Below are 24,385 nucleotides of genomic sequence, written 5' to 3'. Positions count from 1 at the left end.
GTGTGCGCTTCGCTTTACTTTCGGGAGGAGCGGGGGTGACCCCAGGAGTGGAAACAACTTTCCCATCTTTTCTCTTCGCACAACTCGTGCTATAGTGGGACGGGGACTGGCGGAGGGAAAGCACCTTCCTCTGTTAGAGCGGGCCCTGGAGAGATGGCACTGCAGTCCCGGGCGGCCCCGACGGTGCTGGGCGCACGCTGGGCGGTGGAGGGCTTGGGCCGAAAGCAGGCACGAACGGGCCGGGAGCCGAAGCGCCGCAGGCTCCTTATCAGCGCCCGAGGATCGGGGCGTCGCCGCCCGTCGCCTTCAAATCGGGCGCAGCCGCCTCTCCCGTCCCAGCCCGTCCCATCCCGTCCTGTCCCATCCCGTCCCATCCCGTCCCGTCCGTCCTGTGCCGGCAGGAGAGCAGAGCCATGCTGCACTGGGGATACGACGAGCACAACGGTAGGGCAGCGGCAGGCGGGGGGGTCGTCGGGGCGGCCGGCGGGGTCCCCCCGAGGGCACCTCCCGCCGCCGGGCTCGGCAGCTCCCGCGCCCGCGGGAAAGCTGGATGAGCTGAGGTGCTGTCGAGGCTTTGCAGCGTGAGAGCGAGCAGATTTTTGTCTCGGCATTCTGCAAGGCAGGCGGCTGAGAGAGGTGTCCGTGCGTGAGGCATCGCCTGCAGAGTCGGGCTGGGGCTTGGCTTGAGTCGGGTCTGTCGCGTTCCCGGTCGCGATTTCGTTTGCTCGTGTACATGAACAGTTGCGTGTGCACATCGAGTACTTGTTGAACAGTCACACTGATCGGAGCTGCTGTATCGGCAGTGCCTTTCTGATTCCAGCTGTTTTCTGCTTCTGTTACACGGTGGGAAATCTTGGTTACTGGAATTGGTCATTTAAATGTATAACTATGCACCTAAGAGGAGATGCTTTTGGATTTTAGTTGTTCCATGGTTTCCTTAATCTTGCCGGTCTTTGAAGTCCCAAGATGTGCTCATCAGCTGGCTTAAAGACTTTGTTCTGGTTTGCATTTTAAGTCATGCAAACGCTGCTCTTGTGTGCAGACGGTCTCACAAGTCATGCAAGTAGAAGTGGAAATGATTTTGAAAATTGGAGGCTCGGCTCTGACAAAATACATGGAATAACTTGTATTGTCTGTACACAGTGAAATAAGACGCCGTGACAGTAAAAGGAGACAGCTATATATTTGCATATACTAATGCCTGTAAGAATATATAGATTTCAGAATACTGTTTGTGCAAGTACTACCTTTCCTTTCTGGCCCTCTTGTTCCATCTTTTCTGGATGGATGTACTTTTCCTGAAAAACTGGGTGGTGGTGGATCACAGTGATGTTGCAATGATTAGGTGTGTTATCTGCTGTTATGCAGTCTGCTCTACCCCTCCCCTGAAGACGTAAATGCGTCTTGTTTTTCAAATTTGTTTCTCCATATGTTTCCATGCTGTGAGCTTCACCTGCACAGTCCAGATAAGAAGCCCACTCTCTCTGCCTTATCCTATCTCTCCTTGTTTGCTATTCTCAACTTCTAGAGAGGGGAGGCCACCAGAGTTTCTATAGGGGTAGCCCTGGACCTTGCTTGGGGCCCAATTTCTCCTGTAACACTGTTTACTGGCTGATAACATATTCAAGATGGAGTTTGCCTTTCACTCTCTCCTCTTTTGGAGCCCCCAGCAGCTGTGAGGTGGGTAGTTCCTCATCAATCCACCCCCTTTCCCCTGCCTCTCACAGGGGACTAAAGGAGAGAGGCATAAAACAGGTTCCCTGAAACTCAGATCAACTTTTGCAACTCATGAGGCAGAAAAAAAATTAGTTAAATCTGGTGCACTTATATCTATAGTTGACTGCCTGCGGACTTGAAAAGACATCTGTGTTCCCTCTGAGTTCTGTATTTGTTACTTGCAACAGTCACAACATAAATCATTACATGCATAAAGTAAACTGTCAGATATTACATATACATGTCTGCCTATATGGTATATCTATATATAGGGCATGGGCCCACTGTTACAGACAGAATTAAAAGTTTTGGTGATTGACCCTGGCAAGATGCCAGGTGTTCACCAAAGCAGCTCTATCACTCTCCTCCTCAGCTGGACAGGGGAGCGAAAATAGACTGAAAGGCTTGTGGGTCGAGATAAGGACAGGGAGAGATCACTCACCACTTACCATCATGGGCAGAACAGACTCAACTGGGGGCAATTAGTTTTATTTGTTGCCTATCAAATCAGAGTAGGGTAATGAGAAAATAAAACTAAATCTTTAAAACAACTTCCCTCCACCCCTCCCTTTATTCCAGGCTCAGCTTCACTCTTGATTTTCTCTACATCCTCCCCCCCAGCAGCGCAGGAGACAGGGAGTGGGGGCTGCAGTCAGTTCATCACATGTCTCTGCCTCTCCTTCCTCCTCAGCGGGAAGACTCCTCACACTCTGCCCCTGCTGCAGTGTGGGGTCCCGTGGAGAGAAGCCCACTACGGACTTCTCCAATGTGAATTCTTCCCACAGGCTGCAGTTCTTCACAAACTGCTCCAGCATGACTACCCTGCGGGAAAGCTTCTACGGCTTCTCACAGAAGCCACCCTTGGAGCCTCCCTGCTTGCCATATAGTTCTTGCTTGCTTTGATGCATGTATTTCTGAAATGCAACAAGACATCATTTTATTTCTATGAAAACCTTGACCTTTGTTTTCTTGCCACTTTTCTTCCCTCATACCTTATTGTGCTTATCTATAGAGGCACAATATTGAAATCTTGAAACCTGGCTTCATTGTGGCATCATTAATGGTTTTCACTGCTGCTCAAGGTTCCTGTCAAGAGGGGAATGTTCTCACCCTTCACAGGAACAGTCCTTTTTGTTTACTGGGGAATTCCCTTAGTTAAAAGGCAAATCACAGAATCACAGAATGAGTAAGGTTGGAAGGAACCACAGTGGGAAGTCAATTGCCTTCTGTTTACTATTTGTTTAATGAAATATATGGAAAATACTTACATGTATTGTCTTTTACTGCAAAAAATTTCTCTTGATCTAGTTACTACTGTAACAGTGATGCATTTTATAAATAAAAGGGATATGATTCATAGAGCCACAGAGAATCATTTAGGCTGGAAAAGACCTTTAAGATACTTGAGTCCAACTATAACTCCTTATAGATTTCTTTTCTCTGAGAATCATTACATCATTTTGATAGCTGCTTTAAAAAATGCACTTATTTTACCCATTACTATTTTTAATGATTTTTATTTGAGCTAATCTTATTGTAACCTAATATGCAACTAAATTACTTGCAAACCTAACTTTATAAATTTAAGCACTTTGTGTATGATGATAAACTGGGCAATGGATTCTCTTTAGGAATAAATAAGGATGTGATCCTGTCAAGGTCAGACCATAGTAAAATAATACACTTTCTATATGTAATAACAAACTCTAAAAAAAAAATCCACTTTTTCACCTGTACGTGCTCTATTTATGCACATATAGAGGCTCCCTGGAACTGAGCTGTGTCCTGCAGTGTCTTCACTGGGCTCGTCTCAAGTTAGTCTATCCTTTTGATAAAATTCATGATCTTTAACTGCAGTTGGAGAAAAACACAACATTGTCAGGTGCCACAATGAGTTCTATTTCCTGGCAAATTCCTAACTACCTTCATTATGAGATCTGTGTCATGAACTGAATTTGTGCAGTCCTGGTGAGTGGTATATGCAGCGATAGTCTGACCTAAAAGTGTCAGAGGTGTGCATTGCATTTGGTAATGCTGTGTCCAAAATAAAGGCATGAAATCTTCAGAGCGAATGGTTTGGGGTCTTGTCATAAATCTTGGTCACAATGGCTTTGATTGTTAAGAGCTACTGGGTAATCGCCTCTAGCAACAGAACACTTTCCCAACAAAAAAGAGAGCATTTAATAAGTTCAAAAATTGGTATATTAATCATTTTCCTTCAGTAAATGAAAAAACCAAGGGAAGTGAGTAGTGAGTTATACTTTCCTAGATATGTCTTAAAGTACATATTTATAAAACTAAAGTGTACATTATGTTAATACGAAGGCACCTAGTTCAGGTCCAAATTCAGAAGAAATTTTCACCCTGGAGACCCCATTGCTTAAATCCAATTGTATGACATGCATTTGAGCATTTCTTCCAACTGTAATGACTTTTTTCAACAGTCATATCCAGAGGTTGTGGTGGGGTAGGGTCTGTAGTAATGAATTGAGTCACAGTTTTCCTAGAGTGACAAGAGTATAATAATTGTATTAGATTCCTGATAGATTATCTAGTAAGAAATTCTGCTTGATATGACCTGGTGGTACAAAATGAGCTGAAGTTTCCTGATATTTTTCTGTATATTTTAAAAGATCATATTTCTGGTAGTCTTGTTTACTGATAGACGTTTAATCAGCATAGCAAAACAGTATTTTGGTCATCTGAGCCAAGAACAAGTACAAAAACAACTACCATGTCTTTTTAGAACTGAAGTTTACTGTAAAATAATTAGCTAATGATAGAAACACAGCCTTGGGTCCTCTTTTAGGCACCTTTGTATTATTTCTGAATGCAAATCTTTCATATTATGTAATGTACAATAACTGTAGTTATTTTGGAATTAGAGCAAATGGACCAAGTAGTTAAGCATATAAATGTATTTTGCCTTTTCTCAGTTAAGGAATATTGGAAACATTAAAATTAAGTAGCAATAAGCTTTTTTTAAGCATCCCAAAACACAGTAGTTAGGTTTAAATGATGGAATGATGGTTCTTATGAATAAAACTTCGCATTGCATCTCTAACTACAGGATACTAGGATCTAAACACAATTAAATATATGCTAAACTGTATGTAATTAAAATATTGGATAGCTTTGATGACCATTTGTGAAGTGAGAAAAAATTAAGTTGAAACAGTTTTATATTTCAAACCAGTAGGATTTTTATCTTCTACCTCAGAAGCGATTTCCCTAATGCATTTAGTTAATGCAGTCATTAACAAAAGGACTTTTTAACAAATTCAAGACGAAAGGCCGTTGCCTTTCTTCTGCCTGAGGCTTAAGTCTTAGGCTGTTCTTTCAAGTTCTCCTTCTCTCCCATTTTTCGGTGCTGCTCAGAGGAGAATCAGCCTCTGCCCAGATGGCTGTGCAAGCTGCTGCCCCACGGCGCTGCAGGCGCTTCCCTCCCTGATTTACTGTTGGGGCGCCTTTAGCACCTGTGAGTTTCTCAGCTGTGTTTACTTCTGTTGAAGTCGAGGAAAGAAAAATGTCTGACAACTTTTGATGTTAGGCTGTTAATCGTGGTGTCATACATTTTAATCCTTTTTTGTCAATATGTTTATTTAAGTGCTAAGCTGTCAAAAAAGACCCAAACCAACAGGCTAATTTTTACACTGAAATCAGTTATCTTCCATATAGAGAGTTACAAAGATTTCCAGTGATGCAGATTTTGTAAGATTGGTTCTCATGCTTATATTAAGGTTTTCTTGTATCTAGTCTCTCTTAGTTGATTTATTATGCTTCATATCCATTATAAGCCTGGGGTACTATACATTTATTAATACTGAAAGATCCTTTGTCCTGCAGACTTTCCCCTTTCACTTTTCTCTTTTTCCCTTTCCTCTTTCTCCTTACGTTATCCTCTTTTCCATTCTAAACCTTGTTTTCTATTTTTACTTACTGAAAATATTCCCCAAGCAACTTATTGTTCATAGTTTCTTCTTTGACTTCTTTATCTAGGTATGGTTAGAAAATGGAATATATATTCTTATTGAGAACTCTGGTGTTTAGTAGATAACAGATAACTCACACATCTCATCAATGAAGCTTTTCTTACCATTTTAGAATGGCATTTGCCGTTTTCTCATATCCATATTATTGATTTATTAGCTTTTCAGCTTACATTTGGCTTAGCCTGCATGGAGGGAGGAAGGCTAACTTGAGATCACTGGTATTGGTTAACAACTTCTTTAGTCCTTTAATTTCTACCTGACACTGATAATGGTGCTGCAAGTCTGTCTGGAAGGTCTACTTTCATTTATCAGCAGGAGGTAGTAGAAATCCAAACCTCGTGCAGGCACCACTGTCCTCAGTGTTCCTGTTCTTGGATTTTGTTAGTGCTACTCTAGTGTGTGTGTGTGTGTGCATGTGTGCATATAGACTTTGTGATTAGAGGGTAACAGTCTCTCTTTTGTTGTGACAGCTGGTGTGCAGAGGTGGAGGTGACCAGTGGTGCAGCAGTGCTTAGATTACAGGCAGTGCCATCAGGCTCCAGAAGAGCCTGTGAACCACTCAGCTTTTTTTACCTTTTTTGACATCTCCCCATCTCATTCAGCATAGTCAGTAGAAGATGTGTTCTCAAGTCTTTTGCAGCAAATTACTAAGGTATAAAAAAAATCCTTAATATGAGGATTTGGATAGAAAAGAGGTAATCCTTAAAGACATAATAAGACACGATAATAGGCAAAAATGGCATGTCAGAAATGTATTGGGGCATAGTGTCTCTTGGATACATGATGCTTGATTTGAATGAACATTTGTTGTATGTTTCTTGTGCATAGTTGAGTCTTAACTGTAAATAATTATCTATATACTGCATGTGGCCTTGTTCAAGGGTACATGCAAGGTCCATGAAGGGGTCCTGAGAGCTGCTGTTGCGATGTGATGCAGCGAAAGTAGCTGAGTATTTTGATCTGTGTTTTCCTGATTCATCCTTTTTGAATTTAAAAGATACAAATGAGAACAATTCAAGCAAGTTTTCTTTCATAAGAATGAGGGTGCTGTCATCAGTTTAGACTTCTCCTCCAATGTGTTGCAGGGCCTGCCCACTGGAAGGAGGTTTTTCCTGTCGCTAATGGAGACCGTCAGTCACCCATCGACATCAAAACTGAGGAAACCAAGTATGATCCCTCCCTCCGTCCTCTAAATCCCAATTACGATCCAGCTTCTGCTAAAATCATCCTTAACAACGGGCACTCCACCAGTGTGGAGTTCGATGACACCATCAACAGATCAGGTTTGTTCCTTTCCTATTGTACTGTGTCTTCTATATAGAGTGCATAGAGCCTGGGCACATCTCACTATTGGGTATGAATTCCTCATGAACGATAAGGCTTTGCTTCTCCAGATGAGAGATTCCTTTTTTCCCTGTCTTTCAGCATGATACAATGTGGGAATGTATTTGTACATGAGTTCGAGATTGTGTTTCTCAGGAAGTGCTGGGATTCCCTATTCACAGCGGTGGTTTGATCCACCCCAACCATCTGGGTAGTGCCAGCCATCATGTCTGAACAGTGCTGTGTACAATTTTTCAAATGCTGCTCTCTCTCTCACTGCAGATGAATCCTTTGTGTCTCATTACAGGTTCATTCCAACTGAATCGCTCAAATCTCTTATCTGAATTTAGCTGCAGGTTTGGTTATATGTTTTTCCCCTTTTTACAACCCATACTTGGACTTCTTGTGTCAGGAAAGAGCCAATACAGAACAAGTGAAATATATCCCAAGTGATCCCTTTTCTTCTCTGAAAAGTGTTATTGTCCCAGTCTTTTCCAGGAGTATGTAGCTTCCCTTTTTGCAAGCAATAGTTCTCTGGTTTAGCATAGTCTTTGTAATGTTAGTGCCTTCATCTTTAAAACCTTGTCTTAGATGTTAGACAAGCCAGCACAACCCCCCTTGAAACTGTAGGAGCACAGAATCTTCAAGCAGTCATATCATCTTGTGGATGCCTGAGGCTTAGCTGAGGATCCAAGCCCATATAATGCTTTCCCAAGGGTCAAAGCCAGAGGGAAACTAATTTTTGCTCACCCTGTCCATTAGTCCTGAGGACTTGTTAGCTTATAGTGTCAACAGGGAGAGAAATAGATGGAGACACCATCGTGCTTTGGTTTCCTGGACAGTCTTAGTTTTAAATTTTCTGTCAATACAAGCAACATTGGATATTGCCTGAGGGCCACCAGCTGATCATCAGTGATCGGTCTGACCTCGTGTGTGTCAGATGCCACGGAACTTCCCAGAATTAATCTCTGCTTCAAGCCTAGTAGGCACTGGTGAAGTAAAGCACATCTCTTAGAAAAACACACAATCTTGATTTCAAATTTTCCAGTGACGATGAATCTACCACAGCCTTTGGTAAGTTGTTCTAATTGTTAATTACCCTCACAGCACATCAGCTGATGTGAGTTGTATCAACTTAGCCTTAAACTCTTTTTTTTGAAAAAAAAGGCAATGAATGTGTATACACCAAGAACTTCTTCCACTCTGTTAATTCCATCCATGAAGTGACAGAGCCTGAACATAGCATTTCTGTAGGCTTACCATGGTACCAAAGCAATGGTAATGTGATCCTCCTTTATTCAGGCCATATCTCCAAGAATATAGTTCATGTCTTGGCAAAGCACTGGCAAATGTAGATCGGATAATTAACAGATGTAATCCCCAGTCTCCTTCAGCATAGTCCATATCTTCTGTGTATGGACTAGATTCTTCAATCCACATCCATAAACTGAATAATTCACTATTTTCCCTAATATTTGTCACTGACAAACTTTATCAGTAATGTTTTTGTTTTCTTTCAGGTCATTGCTCAAAAAATACTGAATTTTCTAGGGCCCAAATTTGGCTTCTGGGGCTCCCCTGTGAAGTAAGGACTCCTGCTATGTGTTGGTTTCATTACAAAAAAATCAAATTAATTGGTACTAAATACATTAGCATCTTTTAATGCATTATTAACTGACTTCCATATGAACTATTTCTTCACTTTGGTCAGCATTGAAACTGGGCTGTCAGGTCTGTAACTGTTTTTTTAAGTCTGTTTATGCTCTTCGGTACCACATTAGCTCCATTCTTTGAAATTAGTCTATTGATCTTCTTCTAACATTTTTCAAAATTTGAGATACTGATATTTGCCCAAAAAGCTTGTGACCAACATCCTCCTTAATTACGATTGGAATGAAAGGGATTTACCATCACTGTATGATGTGGCACAAATACATCATCAGGCCGTTTTTCACATTTTTCAGTGGAAGTGTTTCACGCCAATGCATTTCTACATAATAGTTTTCCCTCAGCCAGTTACAACACCAATCTTTACACATTTCTATGATCATTTGCCTCCAAGTTTTCATTCCTTGAAAGAAGGAATTTGTTTTAGGAGTGCCATTTTCCATCCCCTCTGTCTGTAGGCTGTGTAAAAGCATGGGTTTGAGTTGAAGCTTTAAGGAACTCAAATATTTTTCCCCCCATATAAACAGTCCCAGTTCCTTGTAGCCAGGCTACTTGTGTTAGCAAATAGGCAACTTAAAATTCTTTCATCTTTATTTGGTGTATTTTGTTCCTAAGAAAGTTTAGGTTTGGGACTAAACCTAGAAGACAGAAAAAATTGCCATTGTCCTTCCTACTGCTCTTAATTTAAAAACCATCTGGGTAAAGCTCCCCTCATTTCCCCTTAAAATTTCTATAATGAGCCAGAGGATATATGGAGCCAGAGAATGGAATGATTTGTTTTACAGGGAATAAGGAATCTTTCTGAATATGATTCGCATTCGAGTCTCTGTGCAGAGCTGGTTTGGTTCTAACTCTGATGTGCAAATGATGAGCACTTGCAAAAGCAAAACAAGGAAAAGCCTGTCCGTATGCATGTTAGGTTGAATAGAATTAGATCAGAACAGAATAGAATTAGAGCAGAATAGCATTAGAATAGAATAAAATAGAGCAGATTCTTTCAGTTGGAAGGGACCTACAATGATCCAGCTGCCTGAGCAATTCAGGGCTGACCAAAAGTTGAAGCATGTTGTTAAGGGCATTGTCCAAACACCTCTTAAACACTGACAGGCTTGGGGCATTGATGACCTCTCTAGGAAACCTGTTCCAGTGTTTGACCACCCTCAGTAAAGAAATGCTTCCCAGTGTCCAGTTTAAACCTGCCCTGGCACAGCTTTGAGCCTTTCCCATGAGTCCTGTCACTGGATACCTGAGAGAAGAGACCAGCAGCTTCCTCTCTGCTTCCCCCCCTCAGGAAGCCGTAGAGAGCAGTGAGAACACTTCCCAGCCTTCTTTTCTCCAAACTAGACAAGCTCAAAGTACTTTGCCACTCCTCATAGTACATGCCTTCCAGCCCTGGCTAATTGTCAGTAATATTGCCGTTGTACAGTGCATATGCAGCGTTGGTTTATTTTTATTTATGTTAATATAAGCTCCTTTTTCTCCGACTCCAATCTGATGTAACTAGATCTAGCTGCAAATGAAGGAAAGAGCCTTGAAATTTTTTTAAGCTCCACCTATTTTCCTCCGAATTTCAAAGAGAAGAAGAAATTGTACTGACATTACATTTTTATGATCACCCCTTTTATTCGTAAAATCTGTATTTTAAGCCTAATTTTTTAGTGATTCTTTCAAATTTATTCAAGAGAGGAAACTCTCTTGAATGTTGCAAAATACAAGTATTTTCCTATTTTCTGAGAAATATTCAACCCATAGCAAGACAAACCTGGAGATAACAACATACCCTTTAGTTGCCCATAACCCACTAATCTACACATAAATGCAATTTTGAGTCATATCTCAGACAAGTGAGTGTTTCTGTAGTACTTCCAAGAAGTGGGAAGCCATCTGAGAGAGCTTTTTAGAAGGAGCAAAGGACTGTCCAAAGACTGAAGTTTGGTGTGAGGTTAGAGGATGTGGGTAGAGGCTCCTGTTCCTGCAGTGAAGCCTTTTCCTCTGCTTGGGTTTCCAGTGCTGACTGGGGGGCCGCTCAGCGGGACCTACAGGCTGCGCCAGATTCACTTCCATTGGGGGTCCAATGATGAAGCCGGCTCTGAGCACGCGGTGGATGGGATGAAGTATGCGGCAGAGGTAAGGCTTTGCATGGACTCATCTGCACCTCTAAGCTTGCGACTAGTTTTCCATTGTAAGAATAATGTTGCCCCTCCTCTTCCCGCTTTTCATCTTCCCTGCATTTTATCAAAAGACAAGCAGTCTTCCTGAAGTGTTGCATGTTTGGTCCTTTCTCAAAGGAGAACCTATTTGAGAGCTTTGGAGAGGATTAAAAAAGGAATACAGAAGACGAGAGCTTGATAAGAGCAAGATTTAATGTTCAAGAGCTATTTTAAACTTTGTCTTTCACTGTCTCTTCCTTGGAGAACATTTTCAAAGTCTACTTCAATGACAAACAACAGAATTATTTGATTTGGGGCCTGTGCAGTGTAAAGTTTATGCAAGACTTAGAGTGTTGCATTTTGTGGTGCACTTAGCAATGTGGTTATGATTTTAAGAACTGCACTTGAGTATCTGTGGGATGCCTGCTATATGTGGGGTAATGTGTTTCAGTGGAGGTGCCACAGGGAGACATGCACCATCTGCTCTGGCATGGAGCTTTCACTCCTGCTCTGCCTCCTTTGGTGCATTTGAGTAATCTGCAAGAAAAAGTATTCAGTATGTGATTCCTCTTTGCAAATGGAAGTAACATGGAGTATTTTGATGAGACTGAGGTCTTTAACAGCAGGTAATTCAGAGAGTGGAAGAGTTTTCTGGGGTTAAAAAGAAGTAAAAGATGTAAAAATAAATGGTAATGGACAAATAAAAGGCATAATACTACAGAAGAAAAAAAATGCAATGTATGCACAGTAGTGTGATCAGATTTTGCTGGAAGTGATGTAAAGAGCAGTCAGGAAAAAAGATCAGTTTTCTAACACTAATGGGGAAAAGTGATATTTGCAGTGTTTAAAGGCTTATGTTTTCCACAGGAACCAGGTGAGATGGAATATAAAGAATTAATAGAGGTGCTTTAAAACCATTAAGTACCAACCCCAAATTTCTAGCTGAGAAAATTATATGTTTCCCATCTAAGAAACCAAACAGAAGGAGAAAATATCTCTGAATCTCTAGCCAGTCTAAAAACCTTTCTGTTACCTGTTGGTTGGGTAACCCTCCACAAGAAGCTCTCCAGATGTCACTTTGGCTTTGGGATAAGAAACGCAGAATTAAAATCAAGGCTTCTGAGCATTGTTCACACAAAAGAAAATACCTCAGAAGGAGATGTGAAAATGGTTTCAGTGCTCACCTTTGTAAGGAAGATGTGCAAGATTTCAAGAAAAAGCATCAACTGAGTTGAAGAAAGAACTAGTGTACAGGTAAAGAAGGCTTCAAGGTTTGGCCTCTAATCCCACCGGGAAGCAGAAGTGATCCATGGCTCCATTCTTTGTGACAACATGTGGTCTGATCAAGATCTCTTCACAAGCTGCAGTGACAGAGCGGTGGTAAGATGGGATATATTCCTTACAGAGAAGTCACAAGCCATTGAGAAGGGGTCTGTACCCAAAAGTGTTTCACAGCTCTGTTTCTTTGGGGATTTTGTTTTTTTGGGATAGTGGGCTTGGGTTTTTTTGGGGCAAAGCTATGAGGGAGTGGAGTGGGCTGTTAGTAGTTGTGGGAATTTTCCTTTTTGTTCTTTGTTAGTATTTTTTCCCTTTTTTTTTTCAAATCCACAATAAAAGTCATTTCTGACTGAGAGTATCTGTTTCCTTTTTGTGTATGTTAAAAGGTAATTGTTTAAAAGTTGTTCAATGTAGCTTCTGTGAACTTATAATAGTGAGTGATGCAGACACTATGAGCTCCAGGACACTGGTGCACTTGTGAAAAGTTTAGTGGACTATGTTCTCTTCCTGGTTTAATTTATAATATTTTTAGCAACTTTCCTTCAAGGATTTCTGAAGCCGTGAGCCAGCATGCGTGTCATCGTGGCCATACATGTATTATTGTTGACTACAGTGGTATTCCTTGCTGGAAGTAATGTTTCAGCACTTTAGAGCCCAAGTGCTTAACAAACATTAACATAAAGTAAGACCAAGTAACAGATATGAAAAATTGAAACTCAGAGAGGTTAGGCAAGGATTGAGATTTAGGGTAAAAATCTTCATTCTCCTAGATCCCTATTTCAGCCATGCAACTATGTTATTTCCCATAGGAAACCTTTAAAGCAAGTTCCAGCTTTCCTAAATTGCTTTTACTTTAGATGTCTTGTAAGTGCTGTATTCCAAAAGGAAGCCTTTTTTTTTTCAGAGATACATCCCAGTTTAAGTCATTCGATGAAGCTGCTTTTCAGCACTCCTAAAGTTAAAGGTCTGAAAAGATGGCCACCAATTTTAGAAAAGCCAATCTCATGCGCTGCTTCTGAGCATCTCTGTCTAAAAACTGTGGGTAATAAGATTTACTAATCCATGGGGGATTTGTGAAAGTAATTAATGTTTGTGAAGTACTTACATGTAAGTGCTGTGTGAGTGTTTATGCTCTCTCCAGAGGCTGGGACATTCTGGAACTTCGTGAGAACCAGGAGCTTCCACCATGAATTGTGGTCAGGAATTAGGAAACCTGGTATAGCAGGAGGGCCTTAGGTGACATGGGAGCAGAGATCATGGGCTTTTCCTTTTTCCACCTGGCTAGGTGGTGTCTTTAAGCTGCTTAAGCAAGTACAAGAGGTCAGTTCCAGAATAATACATGTTGGAAATGCAAAATGCTCAAACCTGAGATAATCAAGCTGCTTGTAAGGGCCTAACTACTGGTGGTCAAAAAAAATAACATTTGGAAAGTATCAAAAATGAAATGTTGCTTTTTAGCTTGAACTAAACAAGGGACAAGGGGTCAGTGCAAGTTTAATGTGTGTTCCTCTGCCTGTTTTCTAGCTATTTATGTGGCCGATTAATGTTGCTGAAAGCTTGATTAAAGAAAAAGATGAGTAAAATACTAAGGACATCTTCATGAATTTCAATCACTTTTTAAAATCAGCTGTACTAAATATGGATTTAAAACCTTTAGTTATATAACCTTTGACTTTCTTATCTTAACTTCCCAATTCAAACTCTGAGGGCCCAACAGCAGTTTGCCAGGCACTGTGGTGTGCTGATTCCTGCTAAACTTTGAATAATCCCAGCCCCTGAAAATACTTTTGCCATTTGTGTGAACTATATGTTTACTGATTTCATGAAATATCTGCACTGAATGGCTCTGCATACAAAAGAGTGAAGTAGAGTATCTAACCCAGAAAGTTGTAGTATTCATTTGCCACTTCTTCAGTTCAGCGAGAGTTGATGCTGTCTGTGTCTCTTGCTTTTCAGCTTCATGTGGTCCATTGGAATGCAGAGAAGTATTCCAGCTTTGTTGAGGCAGCTCGTCAGTCAGATGGATTAGCAGTCATGGCTGTATTTCTGAAGGTAAGAAAAGAATGCTCCAGCCCTGCTAATAAATCTGCATTATAAGCCCAAAGAGATAATCGTGATGGTTGGTGTAATTATTGCTAAAAAGATACTTGTTTTATACTTGTTTCCTTCATAGTGTTTAGCTGCCAATATGGAAAGCTATGCTTCCTTGAAGAATAAAAATATCAGATTAAGAGATTTTTCGAGACAGTGAGAGTCTGTTTGCCTAGTTTGCACTCCAGTACAACATAAGATGTGAAACTTAATTCATCTGTCCCTGTATGGATCCAAATAACCTGTACTTGACTAATAGGTTTCTTTATGGGGACAATCTGGTTTGATTCAAATGTTTCTTTAACAGTTTGTTTCTGAGCTGGTAGTTTCTTCTAGAAAATAATAATAATAATAAAACCAAAATTCTCCAGAAACTGGAGAATTTCCTTATAATTCTTATATACCTTTTTGTCATTTGTACCTGTTCTAAGATGAATTAAACTTGTGCAACAGCTTCATTGACTTCTGCATGAAGAAACAGATGGAGAATTCACACAATCCATGGCAAAAGATAGGGCTTTGGTCAAATCTGTGGTTTCTGGTGGATGCCACAGCTTCCTGAGCACAGCTAGTGCTGGTGCTGGCACAGTCAGGAAGCCATTCCATGCAGCAGTTGCAAAGAACTGCTTCAGTAATTCAGTCTTTCAAGTTTGCATTATAATGGTTCAAGGGAAAGTGTTACTGGACTTCTGAGCAGACAAATTCTGCTTGGGATACGTAAGAACAGTGTTTTCAATGTTTTAAGTAATTTAAATTACAGATGTAAGCTTGCCACTTTTAATATCTTGCATATTAAAACATGAACAATAATGGTTCCTGTTCTCCTGTAGTGAAAAGTTTGTGATTCATTTGTAGCTGAAATAATTACTATGGGTAGCCAGAATAATTATTATCAGCAAGGGAGCGGATCTTCTTTATGACCAATACTATTTCCAAGGACCAGCTAGTTACAGGCTTCTTCACAAAATCCATCGGCTCTCACAGTCACTTAAGGAGAGTTATATAAAACAGTTTCATTATGCATTTGGTTTTTGATTATTTATTTTTGTTATTTTCCCTGGAGCTCCAGTGTTTCTCTTTTCTCTGGTTTTAATAGATTGGTGAATGCAACCCTCAGCTGAAGAAGATTACTGACCGCTTGGACACCATCAGAATCAAGGTAAATGAGTTTTTCTAAAAAAATACTAGTATTGGTAGTTGCTTTTGTTGTTTTGGTGTTTGTTTTTTTTATTTTTTGAAACCTGGCTGCTACTCCCTTCACTTTCATGTTCCCTGATTACTGGTATCATAGCTATCCACATCTGGTTTGAGACAGTTTAGGAGCATTTTTCTTAGGCTGAAAACTAAGCAGACAGTTTTTATACAGTAAAAGATCAGAGGAAAAGACTAATTCCTCACAGAACCCAGTCTCTGATGAATGTGTTGCTATGAGAATAGTAGCAGGAGAAGAACATACTTTATGGAAAGCTGTGAAAAAGATGAGGGAAGTATTTCCCCTGTTTTGCTGGGGTACAGGGTGAGAAATAATGGAGGTACAGAGAAATAATTCTATTGTTTGTGTGAGATAAATCAGCCTGATTCTCAACATGATGTTTTGTACAGTCCTCTCTGGCCTGGTAGCTGGAACACAGAGAAACAGTAGTAACACGTGGACCTGGGAGGAGCAAATGGTGAAAGGAGCCAGTGACAGTAACCTGTGGGATTACTCTGCCAGCCCCACAGAGACCACACTGAAAGTCTAACATCTTCTGTCCTCTCCATTCAACTTCCATCTCATGGTCACTTGTAGCTCAGGGGAGCCTATGCTAAAATGACCTCTTTGATGGTGTCTTGCCAGCAGCAGGGACAGCAGCAGCAAAGCTGTCACAGAGGTAAGACCTCGTCAGAAGGTCTGACTGATGAGGACCTCCATCATCCAGGATGCTGCCAGCCCACCTGATAGTGGAACAAGCTCTACCTCCTTTAGCATGACTTATCTTGGCCTTTTGCTTATAAATAACATTAAATAACATTTCCCTGTTTTTTTCTTTTTCTTTTTTTTTCTTTGAAATAAAATTCTAAATATAATTAAACTTGAATACAAATGACCTTTTTTTTTTTTTTAATTTCCAGGGTAAAAAAGCACTATTCACAAACTTTGATCCTAGCTGTCTGCTTCCCAAATCCCTGGACTACTGGACTTACTTTGGCTCTCTTACCGTTCCACCTCTTCTTGAGAGTGTCATCTGGATTGTTCTGAGAGAACCCATAAGTGTTTGTTCTGAACAGGTACTGTTTGATTTGTCACCGCTATCAGAATGTTGCTTTTGTAAGACTTGAAATTGTAAATAACATCCACAAATATGTCATTGCAGAACTTATTGGATTTTCAAAAGGCAAAATTTGTATATAAAATTTATCCTGACTTCCTGTTGCTTTTCTTGCTGTAACAGCTATTTATTATTCATTTGTAAAAAGAATCTGCATACTCTAAAAATTAATAATCAAAAATAACCCATAAGGAACTTACATCAAAAAAAGAGTTCTGATGACACTTAGGAATTCTGGAATTCCATTTGATTTGATTACTTGCGTATCCTGCTCAAGCCTCTTCTCTGGCATTTTTATCTGGCAGATGAATAGTAAATTTATTCTTGCATTCCAGATATGTAAAACTTGATGAATTTACTAGAATTGCGAAAAGCAAATACAATCGTAATAAATTGGGGTGTTATGTTAGGCTGTCTTAGGAAAACTGTGATACTTCATAAGAGTCTATTTACATTTCTTGTTAAATTGAGCTTCATGATGTATCTTAATGTTGCAACAGTGACACCCAGCGGGCTGATGCTCTTGAGTGTAAAGAGTTTTTCTGACCAGAGACCACATGCTCAGCAGAAATGGTGACTTCAGTCTTTCTACTAAATGTTAAGACAGCTTCCTGAGTGGCATGCTTGTTAGTCAGGAGACCTCAGATTCTGTTTGCAAGTGATTTGAAGTAATTTATTTGCTCAGTGTGTGCATTTTTCTCATCTCTATCTCTTCCCCACTCCAGTCAATCTGGCTTTGTAAGACTCACTGCAATGTGTAAGGATCTAGGATTGAAAATTTGCATTAAGGTATCAACTTTCTAAAGAGAAGCCATTGTTCATGTTAAAAGCTTCTTATTTGGGCAAATATATAATTAATACATTCTAAAATGTGAAATGCTGTATACAGCCATGTGTAACAGGTTCAGAGGACATGGTGTGGGAAACTGTCAATTACAGTGATTCTTTACTAGTCATTTTTCATAGACTTTAGGTATATCTTATGTAGTAAAGTAGAATTATGCTATATTCTTATAAATATAAAGTTGCATGTAGCTAAAAGTGTGTATTTCCAGTAATGTCCACCGCTGTGATTGATCAGTCAGCACTATGACTGATACTGTTCTGCCATTTAGTTTTATTCCTCAAGTTTGTGTTTCTTTGGGGCTTTAGAGTTTGCTACTGAATTTTTGTTAAATTTTTCAGGTTGAAAGAAATTAAAAATAGCTTTTGAGTTTTTATAAATTTACAGGGAGCGTGAATTCCAAATGTTAGCTTTAGAATGGGGTGAAGCACGATAGCACTGACTTTTTGCTCTTAATGCAAATCAGATGCAATGTGCCATACAACTAAATGCTCTATTATAATGTCCTACCTTTGGCAACCTAGAAGGGAAGTAAGGTGATATATAGAAATAGTGAATATTGGAAATACTAGAAATAAAACAAAATGCTAAACTAAATCAGGTTCAGATTTCCTGAGGTTGAGACATGGAGTTTTGCTAGGGGTTTCTGCTGGGATCAACATATGCTGAGGTGTGAATAACTGCTTGTTCTGTGCCTTCACAAGGAAAGAATTTTGAGTCTCTCCTGATTTGAGTAAGTGCCAATTACAGCAGCTTTCTGTATCACCACACCTGCAATTCCAGGTTAATTGTGAATATACTCTTTGAGCAAGAAAACATACACAGAATGTGTTTACTATAAGAAACGTAATGTAATTTTTGGCAAAAAACATTCCAGAATCTCCAAGCTATGAAATCCAACTAAAAAATATAAACCCTCCTGATTTAGATCAGGTTATGAAGAAAAGTGTGAATATAGGAAGCAAGTAATCCCTATGCACAATTTCATGCTGACATGTATTTTGGGAGATTTTCTCAGTAGTCATCCTTTTTCATTTACAAGGACAGAAATGGTGAAATTGCCATTCCCCACATGCCTTAGTAAAATACAGTTCTGTTCTCCCAGGTGGAAAAAAGGTGACAAGTATGTTTAATATTTACTACATGCATTTTCACTGGTATCAGTATGAGGGTTTTCTGCTGACCTTTATGTGTCTTTTGATCACAGCTGGCCAAATTCCGCAGCCTCCTGAGCACTGCTGAGGACGAGGTCGCCTGCTGCTTGCTGAGAAACTACCGGCCTCCCCAGCCTCTAAGAGGACGAGAAGTCAGAAGGAATTAAAGGAGTAAAGCCAGAGTAGTCTCCCTCTGAAACCAAAGGCTGAATTAATTTTAATAGTTAATATGCTTTGTGATTTTTAATTTTTTTTCTTGAGTTGTTGTAACAAATAGGTGTTGTTTTATTACTGGTTATCATGCAGTCATTTCACACAGACAAGTATGTCCTGCCTGAGCTGTTGCAGGTTCACTGACATTAACAGGTCTGACTGTTTGAGTGCATTGGTTTGGGAGCACAGAGGTCACTGCTAATCATAAGGGTCAGATGTGGTAAAGGAGTTGCCCAGAATTTCCCACCAAATTACTGAACAGGATGCCTGGTATTATTGGCAGTATAGGATGTTCTGGGTTTATTCTTCTGGTCTCTAACATAACATTTAGCTTCTATATAGGACTTCACAATGTAATTCTCAAGGAAAAACTATTTCAATGATATTATCATTTCACTTTTCAACAAAAAGCAGTAATGACTAACAGCATTTAAGTAAAACAGATGTTTATATGATCCTGTTATTCTGGCTGCTTCATAGCAGGAATCATGTACTGATTGATGATTTTTTAAAAAGCAAATAGTAAGGATTTTGTGTATTACCTGATCATGTCAGGTGGATTAGGTATTCCTGAATTTCATAATGTGTAGTGATGAAATTGTCCTGAAACCTGAAAACTGCAAGGTAGAAAGGCATAAAGGGAATTGTTTGGGTCTAAATGTAGTCTGTTGCATTTGGTGAACAATAAGGGACTAACTATAACACTATATCCATGTAGCATCAGACTTTTGCCACTTAAAATCAGAAGGCAGGGGTGGCTGTTGCTCCAGACTCTTTCATGCTAGATGCTGCAGTGTGATCCACATGGTGCATACCTCACACTATGCAGTGGAGCACAGAACTGCTCAGGTCTGTAATGTCTCAAGGTACTGGCTGTCATAGTTGAACTTTGGTGGTTGCACTTATATGCTAAAGAGAAGACCAAAGAGAACATTCAGAGAAAGCCAAAGAAATTGGAATCAAGTCAATATCTAATAAAAAGCTCAGCCCTCAATAGCAATATCTTGAAATGTCCGTCTTTATGAATTGACTTGAGCCTGAGTTTCTCTCAGGAGCTTTTGTTAGCTGAATATAATTGTTTGTTTTATGCCAAATTTATTTTTATTCTTTTTAATGAACTTGCCATAGGATGTAGCTTAGGATAGAATTAGATTTAGTCTCAAACTGGGAGAACTACATAGTTACCAGTGGTACCTGGAAGAGGCAGCTAGAGGTTTCATGGGTGGCAACTACCATCAATCTCTGTAGTACTTCTGACCAACTCATCTTCTATGAATTAATTTTTTTATAGGCTCTGCCTTTTACCTCGGTGGGTCTTTTGATCTTAGATGGACAAACATGAGGGAAATCACAATCAGGATTGAATTTATATGCCATTTTAATAAATTAGACATAGAGATATAGATATTTTTGCTTAGTTTAAGACAGGTGGACTTTGTTGTTTTCTCCTCCCCAGAATATAGCTATTATATGCTGCAAGGCCTGCCGTCGCCTTTTGAATGTTTTCTGAAGGAGAGCACAAATAGACCATTAGAGAAATGAAAGGCATTTAGCAGCAGCAGCAGGTACAAGTATTAAACAAAGGGAAAAACCCTTTCTTTTTTGTTTTCTGGCATAGGGAGAAGAATGCAGATAAAAAGACCTCAGGATAGTTCGTTCTTAAAGGGCACGTCAGGAAAGTGTGCATGGAGAAAGCGAGAGTGTGTTGTATGTTTTCACACCCCTTTTTAGACTTAGTGTTGGTTTTGATATGTTTCCCTATCAAGTGAGTAGCCTCAGAAGAAAAAGCAATAAGGCTACTGCTTCATATCATAAACAAAAGTTTTATATGTTTCTTGCATATTGAAAACAATGGAGTTGATCCATTGCTTTGATATTTATAAGAATTTTATCAAAATAAAAAATTGATTTTATGAATGTGTCTTGTATTTTGTATTGAAGAACTTGAACTTTTACAGAGAGGACTTCACTTTTGTATCTAGCTCCTGCACCTCTAATTTTAGAAAAAACTGTCACCCATCATTTGAAGACCGCCTTTGGGCAGTGTACTATTAGATATGTCTTTACATTCTTTATGTAGTCTTGGGCAGTGGTAAGACATGCAATCAATTGTACAAGTTTCTGATAGTGCACTTTTGAACTATTGACTATTTTTATAGTTACACTAATAAGTTTTAGAAGAAGTCGTCATTCACAGTAATTCCCCTAATGCAGAGATGCCATATTCATGTTAGATTGACCTAGATGAAGGTTAATGGTGGCATCTGAAGAAGACTAGAAACGCTCAGTTGCCTGAAATTCTTTGGGAACAGCTTCTCAGGTCATCCATCTGCTGCAACTCTAAAGTGAGAATGTGGACCCAGTCTTGGCTCTGAGCACTTGCTTGTGTCCTCAATCACTAATTTCTTGTATAGTCAAGCTACACTGAATCTCAAGCAGACTACTCAGTGTGCTCCCAGAGAATTAAATCTCAAGTGTGAACTCTATGTTGTACTAAGATGACTCTACAGCAAACAGGGTTAAAATATGTCATCACCACCCCCCACAGCTGCAGGTCTCTTTGATCAACTCTTAAACCTCTGACACACTTGGAACCTTTATACTGAGAAGAATGAAATGCTCAGTGACCAAAAAACATAAAGCGTATTTGCTGAAAATAGTAGCTGTCAAGAATTGTGTACTGTTGGAGAGTTGATCACTCATAAACTTATTCTCAGAATTAAAAAACCACAGAGGAGCCCTGGGGTCAGCTCTGCTGTTTTTGGCACAGGAGGGAAACAGTGCGTTCTGCTGTGCTCATAATCTTTGACAGTCATGCTCAGGATGTTTTTAATATTGCATGTGTTTAACATCAGCTGGGAATTTTCTTTATGTCAAAGAAAAAACCTGGTAAGTAGCTGTCTTTGCTTCTGGAGTACAATGGGGTGAATATACAGCAGACACCTGTTTGCTGCCATAAACCCACTTGCTCTATACCTGTGCTTTCTCTGCTGCTTTAGGAATTTGTCTCTGTTGCTTCTGCAAAAAGGACTTTGATGGCCTCACAGACATGAAGACCTAAAGAATTCAAGGAATCAGCTGAGGAAAAAAAAACCAAGTCAATTAATCAATTTCAAAATAACTTCACCAAAAAAAGTGGAGTATGGCATATGAATAAAATAAAAGAACTCTATATGTTATACAGTTTTTATAAACTTAATGGAAAGGAGATTTTGGATTTAGATTCTTGTAGCTTTACATAGGCAAGGACTAGATTGCTAAATTGCCTAGCCTTCAGTTGTTAAAAGCTGCAAATAATTGAGAGATTTGGAGTACCTTAGGGTTGTAGCCTCAACATGAAGGTATGAATGCTAGAGGAATCTTGCTCTAGAGATTCTAGAGTGGTCTTTTATTGTCTATTAACTAGGCTAAAAAAACGTGGTGACAGTCTCCTTATCACTCTGCTGCTTGATAGACTACCTCTACCTTCTGTTGCATTTTGTTGTCCCCTTCCCCCACTCTGATCTTTCTTTCTAGTTATATATGTGAAGTTATATATGTTTGTTTCATTTTTGGGTTTAATTACAATTGCTTACGTTTGCTCATTTTTCTTTGAGTCTTCTTTCCTGGCATCTCCTTAGGACTTAGGATAAAAACCTTAACTTACAAGACATCCCACAAAAATACTGTAGTGCTGTACTTCCACCAATGTTCTGCACATATAGATAGCCTGCTTGGTTTTCATGTCAAGTCTTGCTATTATGTCCTTGTACAGATCTAAACTAATAGAGATTTGTTTTGTGATTTAAGCTCTTAGATACTGTTATTTCTATACCTTTTATTTGTGCAGTATTTGGCTCTGTGAACAGATGGCCTTTTCTGTGTGTCTGCTGTCTTTGTGAGGCTGGAGATAATGATGAAACATTTAAAGAAAATGTTTCTAAAGTCATGTTTTGTTTTCTGTTTCTGTCAACTTCATCATTCTTCCCAAGTGCAAGTTTTCACTATGGTGAAACATTTGCATGTGTGATCTGTCTCTTCTCTGGAAGAGAATTTGAGGACAGGGAAATGTCTCTCGCAGGAGAGTACTGGATTGTCATGTGAAAAAAAAAGATTCTCTGCCTCTGCTTAACAGAACTGATGTGCTGCACAGTCAATTCCTGTGTCTGTTTCTATTTTATCAAATTTCACCCACATACTTGGGTAGATAAGTTGGAATAATTTTTAGGTACTCCTGACAGTTTCATTTTTCAGATGTAAATCATACAGGATACATGAAACAAGTAGATGAAATATATATTTTTATGAAGATCTGATTTAATTTATTTTGTCTCTGATTTGAAGGTATTTTGAATAAAGTATCAGGTGTTTAAATGTCAACATTTTGCTTCCAGTTCTTTTCTACTGCTGTATGAACACTGGACAGAAATGTTGTCTTGATAATGTTTGTTTTTTTTCTTTTTAAGCAGCACTTTGGTGATTTTGAGAAAAAAAATGAACCCAGTAATTCTCAGTGTTTTTCAGAGAGTTTGTTCTTGATTTCTGTTTTCCTTTTGTTCTGTTTAAACTTCAATTTCTTTTGTAGTTTATGACTTCATGAATAAACCATTTACCTGAAGTCACTAAAAACTTCAGCATCCAAACGTATATTCCAAAATTGTTTTAAAATTCTCATGGTTACGTAGAAAGCATTAGTACCTATGCATGAATGAAAGAATGCTGTGTCCCCAGATCTGAAGATGGCAGAAGCAATTAAAAAATGAAAGATTTAAATAGTGTCTGTTACCTATTTCAAAGCAAATACAGTTACAAATAAGAGCAATATCTTATTGTCATAACAAACTAAATAATATAAAAGTCATGGTACCATGGTATTCAACAAAGTATTAATTTTGAAGTCTATTAAAATTGTCTGCAGAGACTACCCAAAGAACTTTCAGTCTGTTGGCCTAATGCCCAAAAGAAACCTTGAATCTCTCAAAATAGTTTAGCTTATCTTCATGACTGGTTCAGGGGACCTTCATGGGAAGAACAAAACTAGCAGCCAAGCCCAGAGCAAAGCACTTCACCAATGTCTGCTGCAGCAAACCTGTTTGACTGAACTAGTTTTGAATTGGCAGATAAATAACTATAAGGCAAAATAAAAGCAAAATATTATTTATTAATGAACATTATTTGAGTAGTTGTAACATGGTGTGTAGTATTATCAGCAGGAATCCTGAGAAAATCCCTGAAATATTCTATTCTGTGCTGACAGTCTCATGGTGTTAATGTAACTAATGTTCCTACATATTGTTCTTAAAATTTTTAGCAACTAAACTGTATATATAATAGTCTCTCTGTAGATATGCTTATCAGTAGATTCATGATCCACTATGTTATGTGTGTCTATATATACACACATACACTGTAGAATATACAGGAAGGGCTGGAGGATGACCAGAGCACAGCAGATTCTGTTGAGTTCAATGGAACTGAACTGACACTGGAGTACACCAGCCTTCTGGAGTCTGCAGACAAAGTCCTGTGCCCAGAGAGGCTTTTGTTTTGGTGTGTGGAAGGTGTCAGTGATAGCTCCATTGAGTAAGTAAGTATGTGGGAATGCTAACTACGTGATGTTGAGATGATGCTGCCTCAGCAGAAGCTGTGTCTCCTGGGTGTTGGAGAT

The 24,385-nt window shown here is 39.2% G+C and overlaps 1 protein-coding gene and 1 long non-coding RNA gene across 5 annotated transcripts; one reads left to right on the top strand and one right to left on the bottom strand.

Annotated features, from left to right (window-relative positions):
- Positions 1-17: 17 nt before the first annotated feature.
- LOC135411774 (carbonic anhydrase 13-like) lies at positions 18-20,651 on the top strand. Of its 4 annotated transcripts, XM_064649843.1 has the most exons (9): positions 18-444; positions 6,794-6,991; positions 7,339-7,387; positions 8,080-8,105; positions 10,708-10,826; positions 14,084-14,179; positions 15,315-15,377; positions 16,331-16,486; positions 18,579-20,651. In XM_064649843.1, the coding sequence occupies exons 1-9, from the start codon at positions 414-416 to the stop codon at positions 18,690-18,692; spliced, it is 852 nt and encodes a 283-aa protein (XP_064505913.1). In that variant the 5' UTR covers positions 18-413; the 3' UTR covers positions 18,693-20,651. The 4 variants fall into 4 exon arrangements, with proteins under 4 accessions (XP_064505913.1, XP_064505894.1, XP_064505904.1 ...); XM_064649824.1 differs by lacking the exons at positions 7,339-7,387; positions 8,080-8,105 and having other exon boundaries at positions 27-444; XM_064649834.1 differs by lacking the exons at positions 18-444; positions 6,794-6,991; positions 7,339-7,387 and adding an exon at positions 8,552-8,616 and having other exon boundaries at positions 7,482-8,105.
- On the bottom strand, positions 2,126-4,226 carry LOC135411810 (uncharacterized). Its single transcript, XR_010429329.1, has 3 exons — positions 3,448-4,226; positions 2,709-2,866; positions 2,126-2,630 (listed from the first exon to the last, which is right to left on the bottom strand). It is a non-coding gene; the product is annotated as an uncharacterized LOC135411810 (long non-coding RNA).
- Positions 20,652-24,385: the final 3,734 nt, after the last annotated feature.

Source organism: Pseudopipra pipra, chromosome 1 (assembly GCF_036250125.1).
Source record: "Pseudopipra pipra isolate bDixPip1 chromosome 1, bDixPip1.hap1, whole genome shotgun sequence".
Classification (NCBI taxonomy): Eukaryota; Metazoa; Chordata; class Aves; order Passeriformes; family Pipridae; genus Pseudopipra; species Pseudopipra pipra.
This window is presented reverse-complemented; position numbering and strand designations above follow the sequence as displayed.

Bases quoted from the DNA above. Each gene is read 5' to 3' on its own strand.
- LOC135411774 (XM_064649843.1), top strand. From the start codon at position 414: ATGCTGCACTGGGGATACGACGAGCACAACG. The intron at 7,388-8,079 runs GTTTGGTTATAT...CAAATTTTCCAG, and splicing joins TTATCTGAATTTAGCTGCAG to TGACGATGAATCTACCACAG. The intron at 10,827-14,083 runs GTAAGGCTTTGC...CTTGCTTTTCAG, and splicing joins GGATGAAGTATGCGGCAGAG to CTTCATGTGGTCCATTGGAA.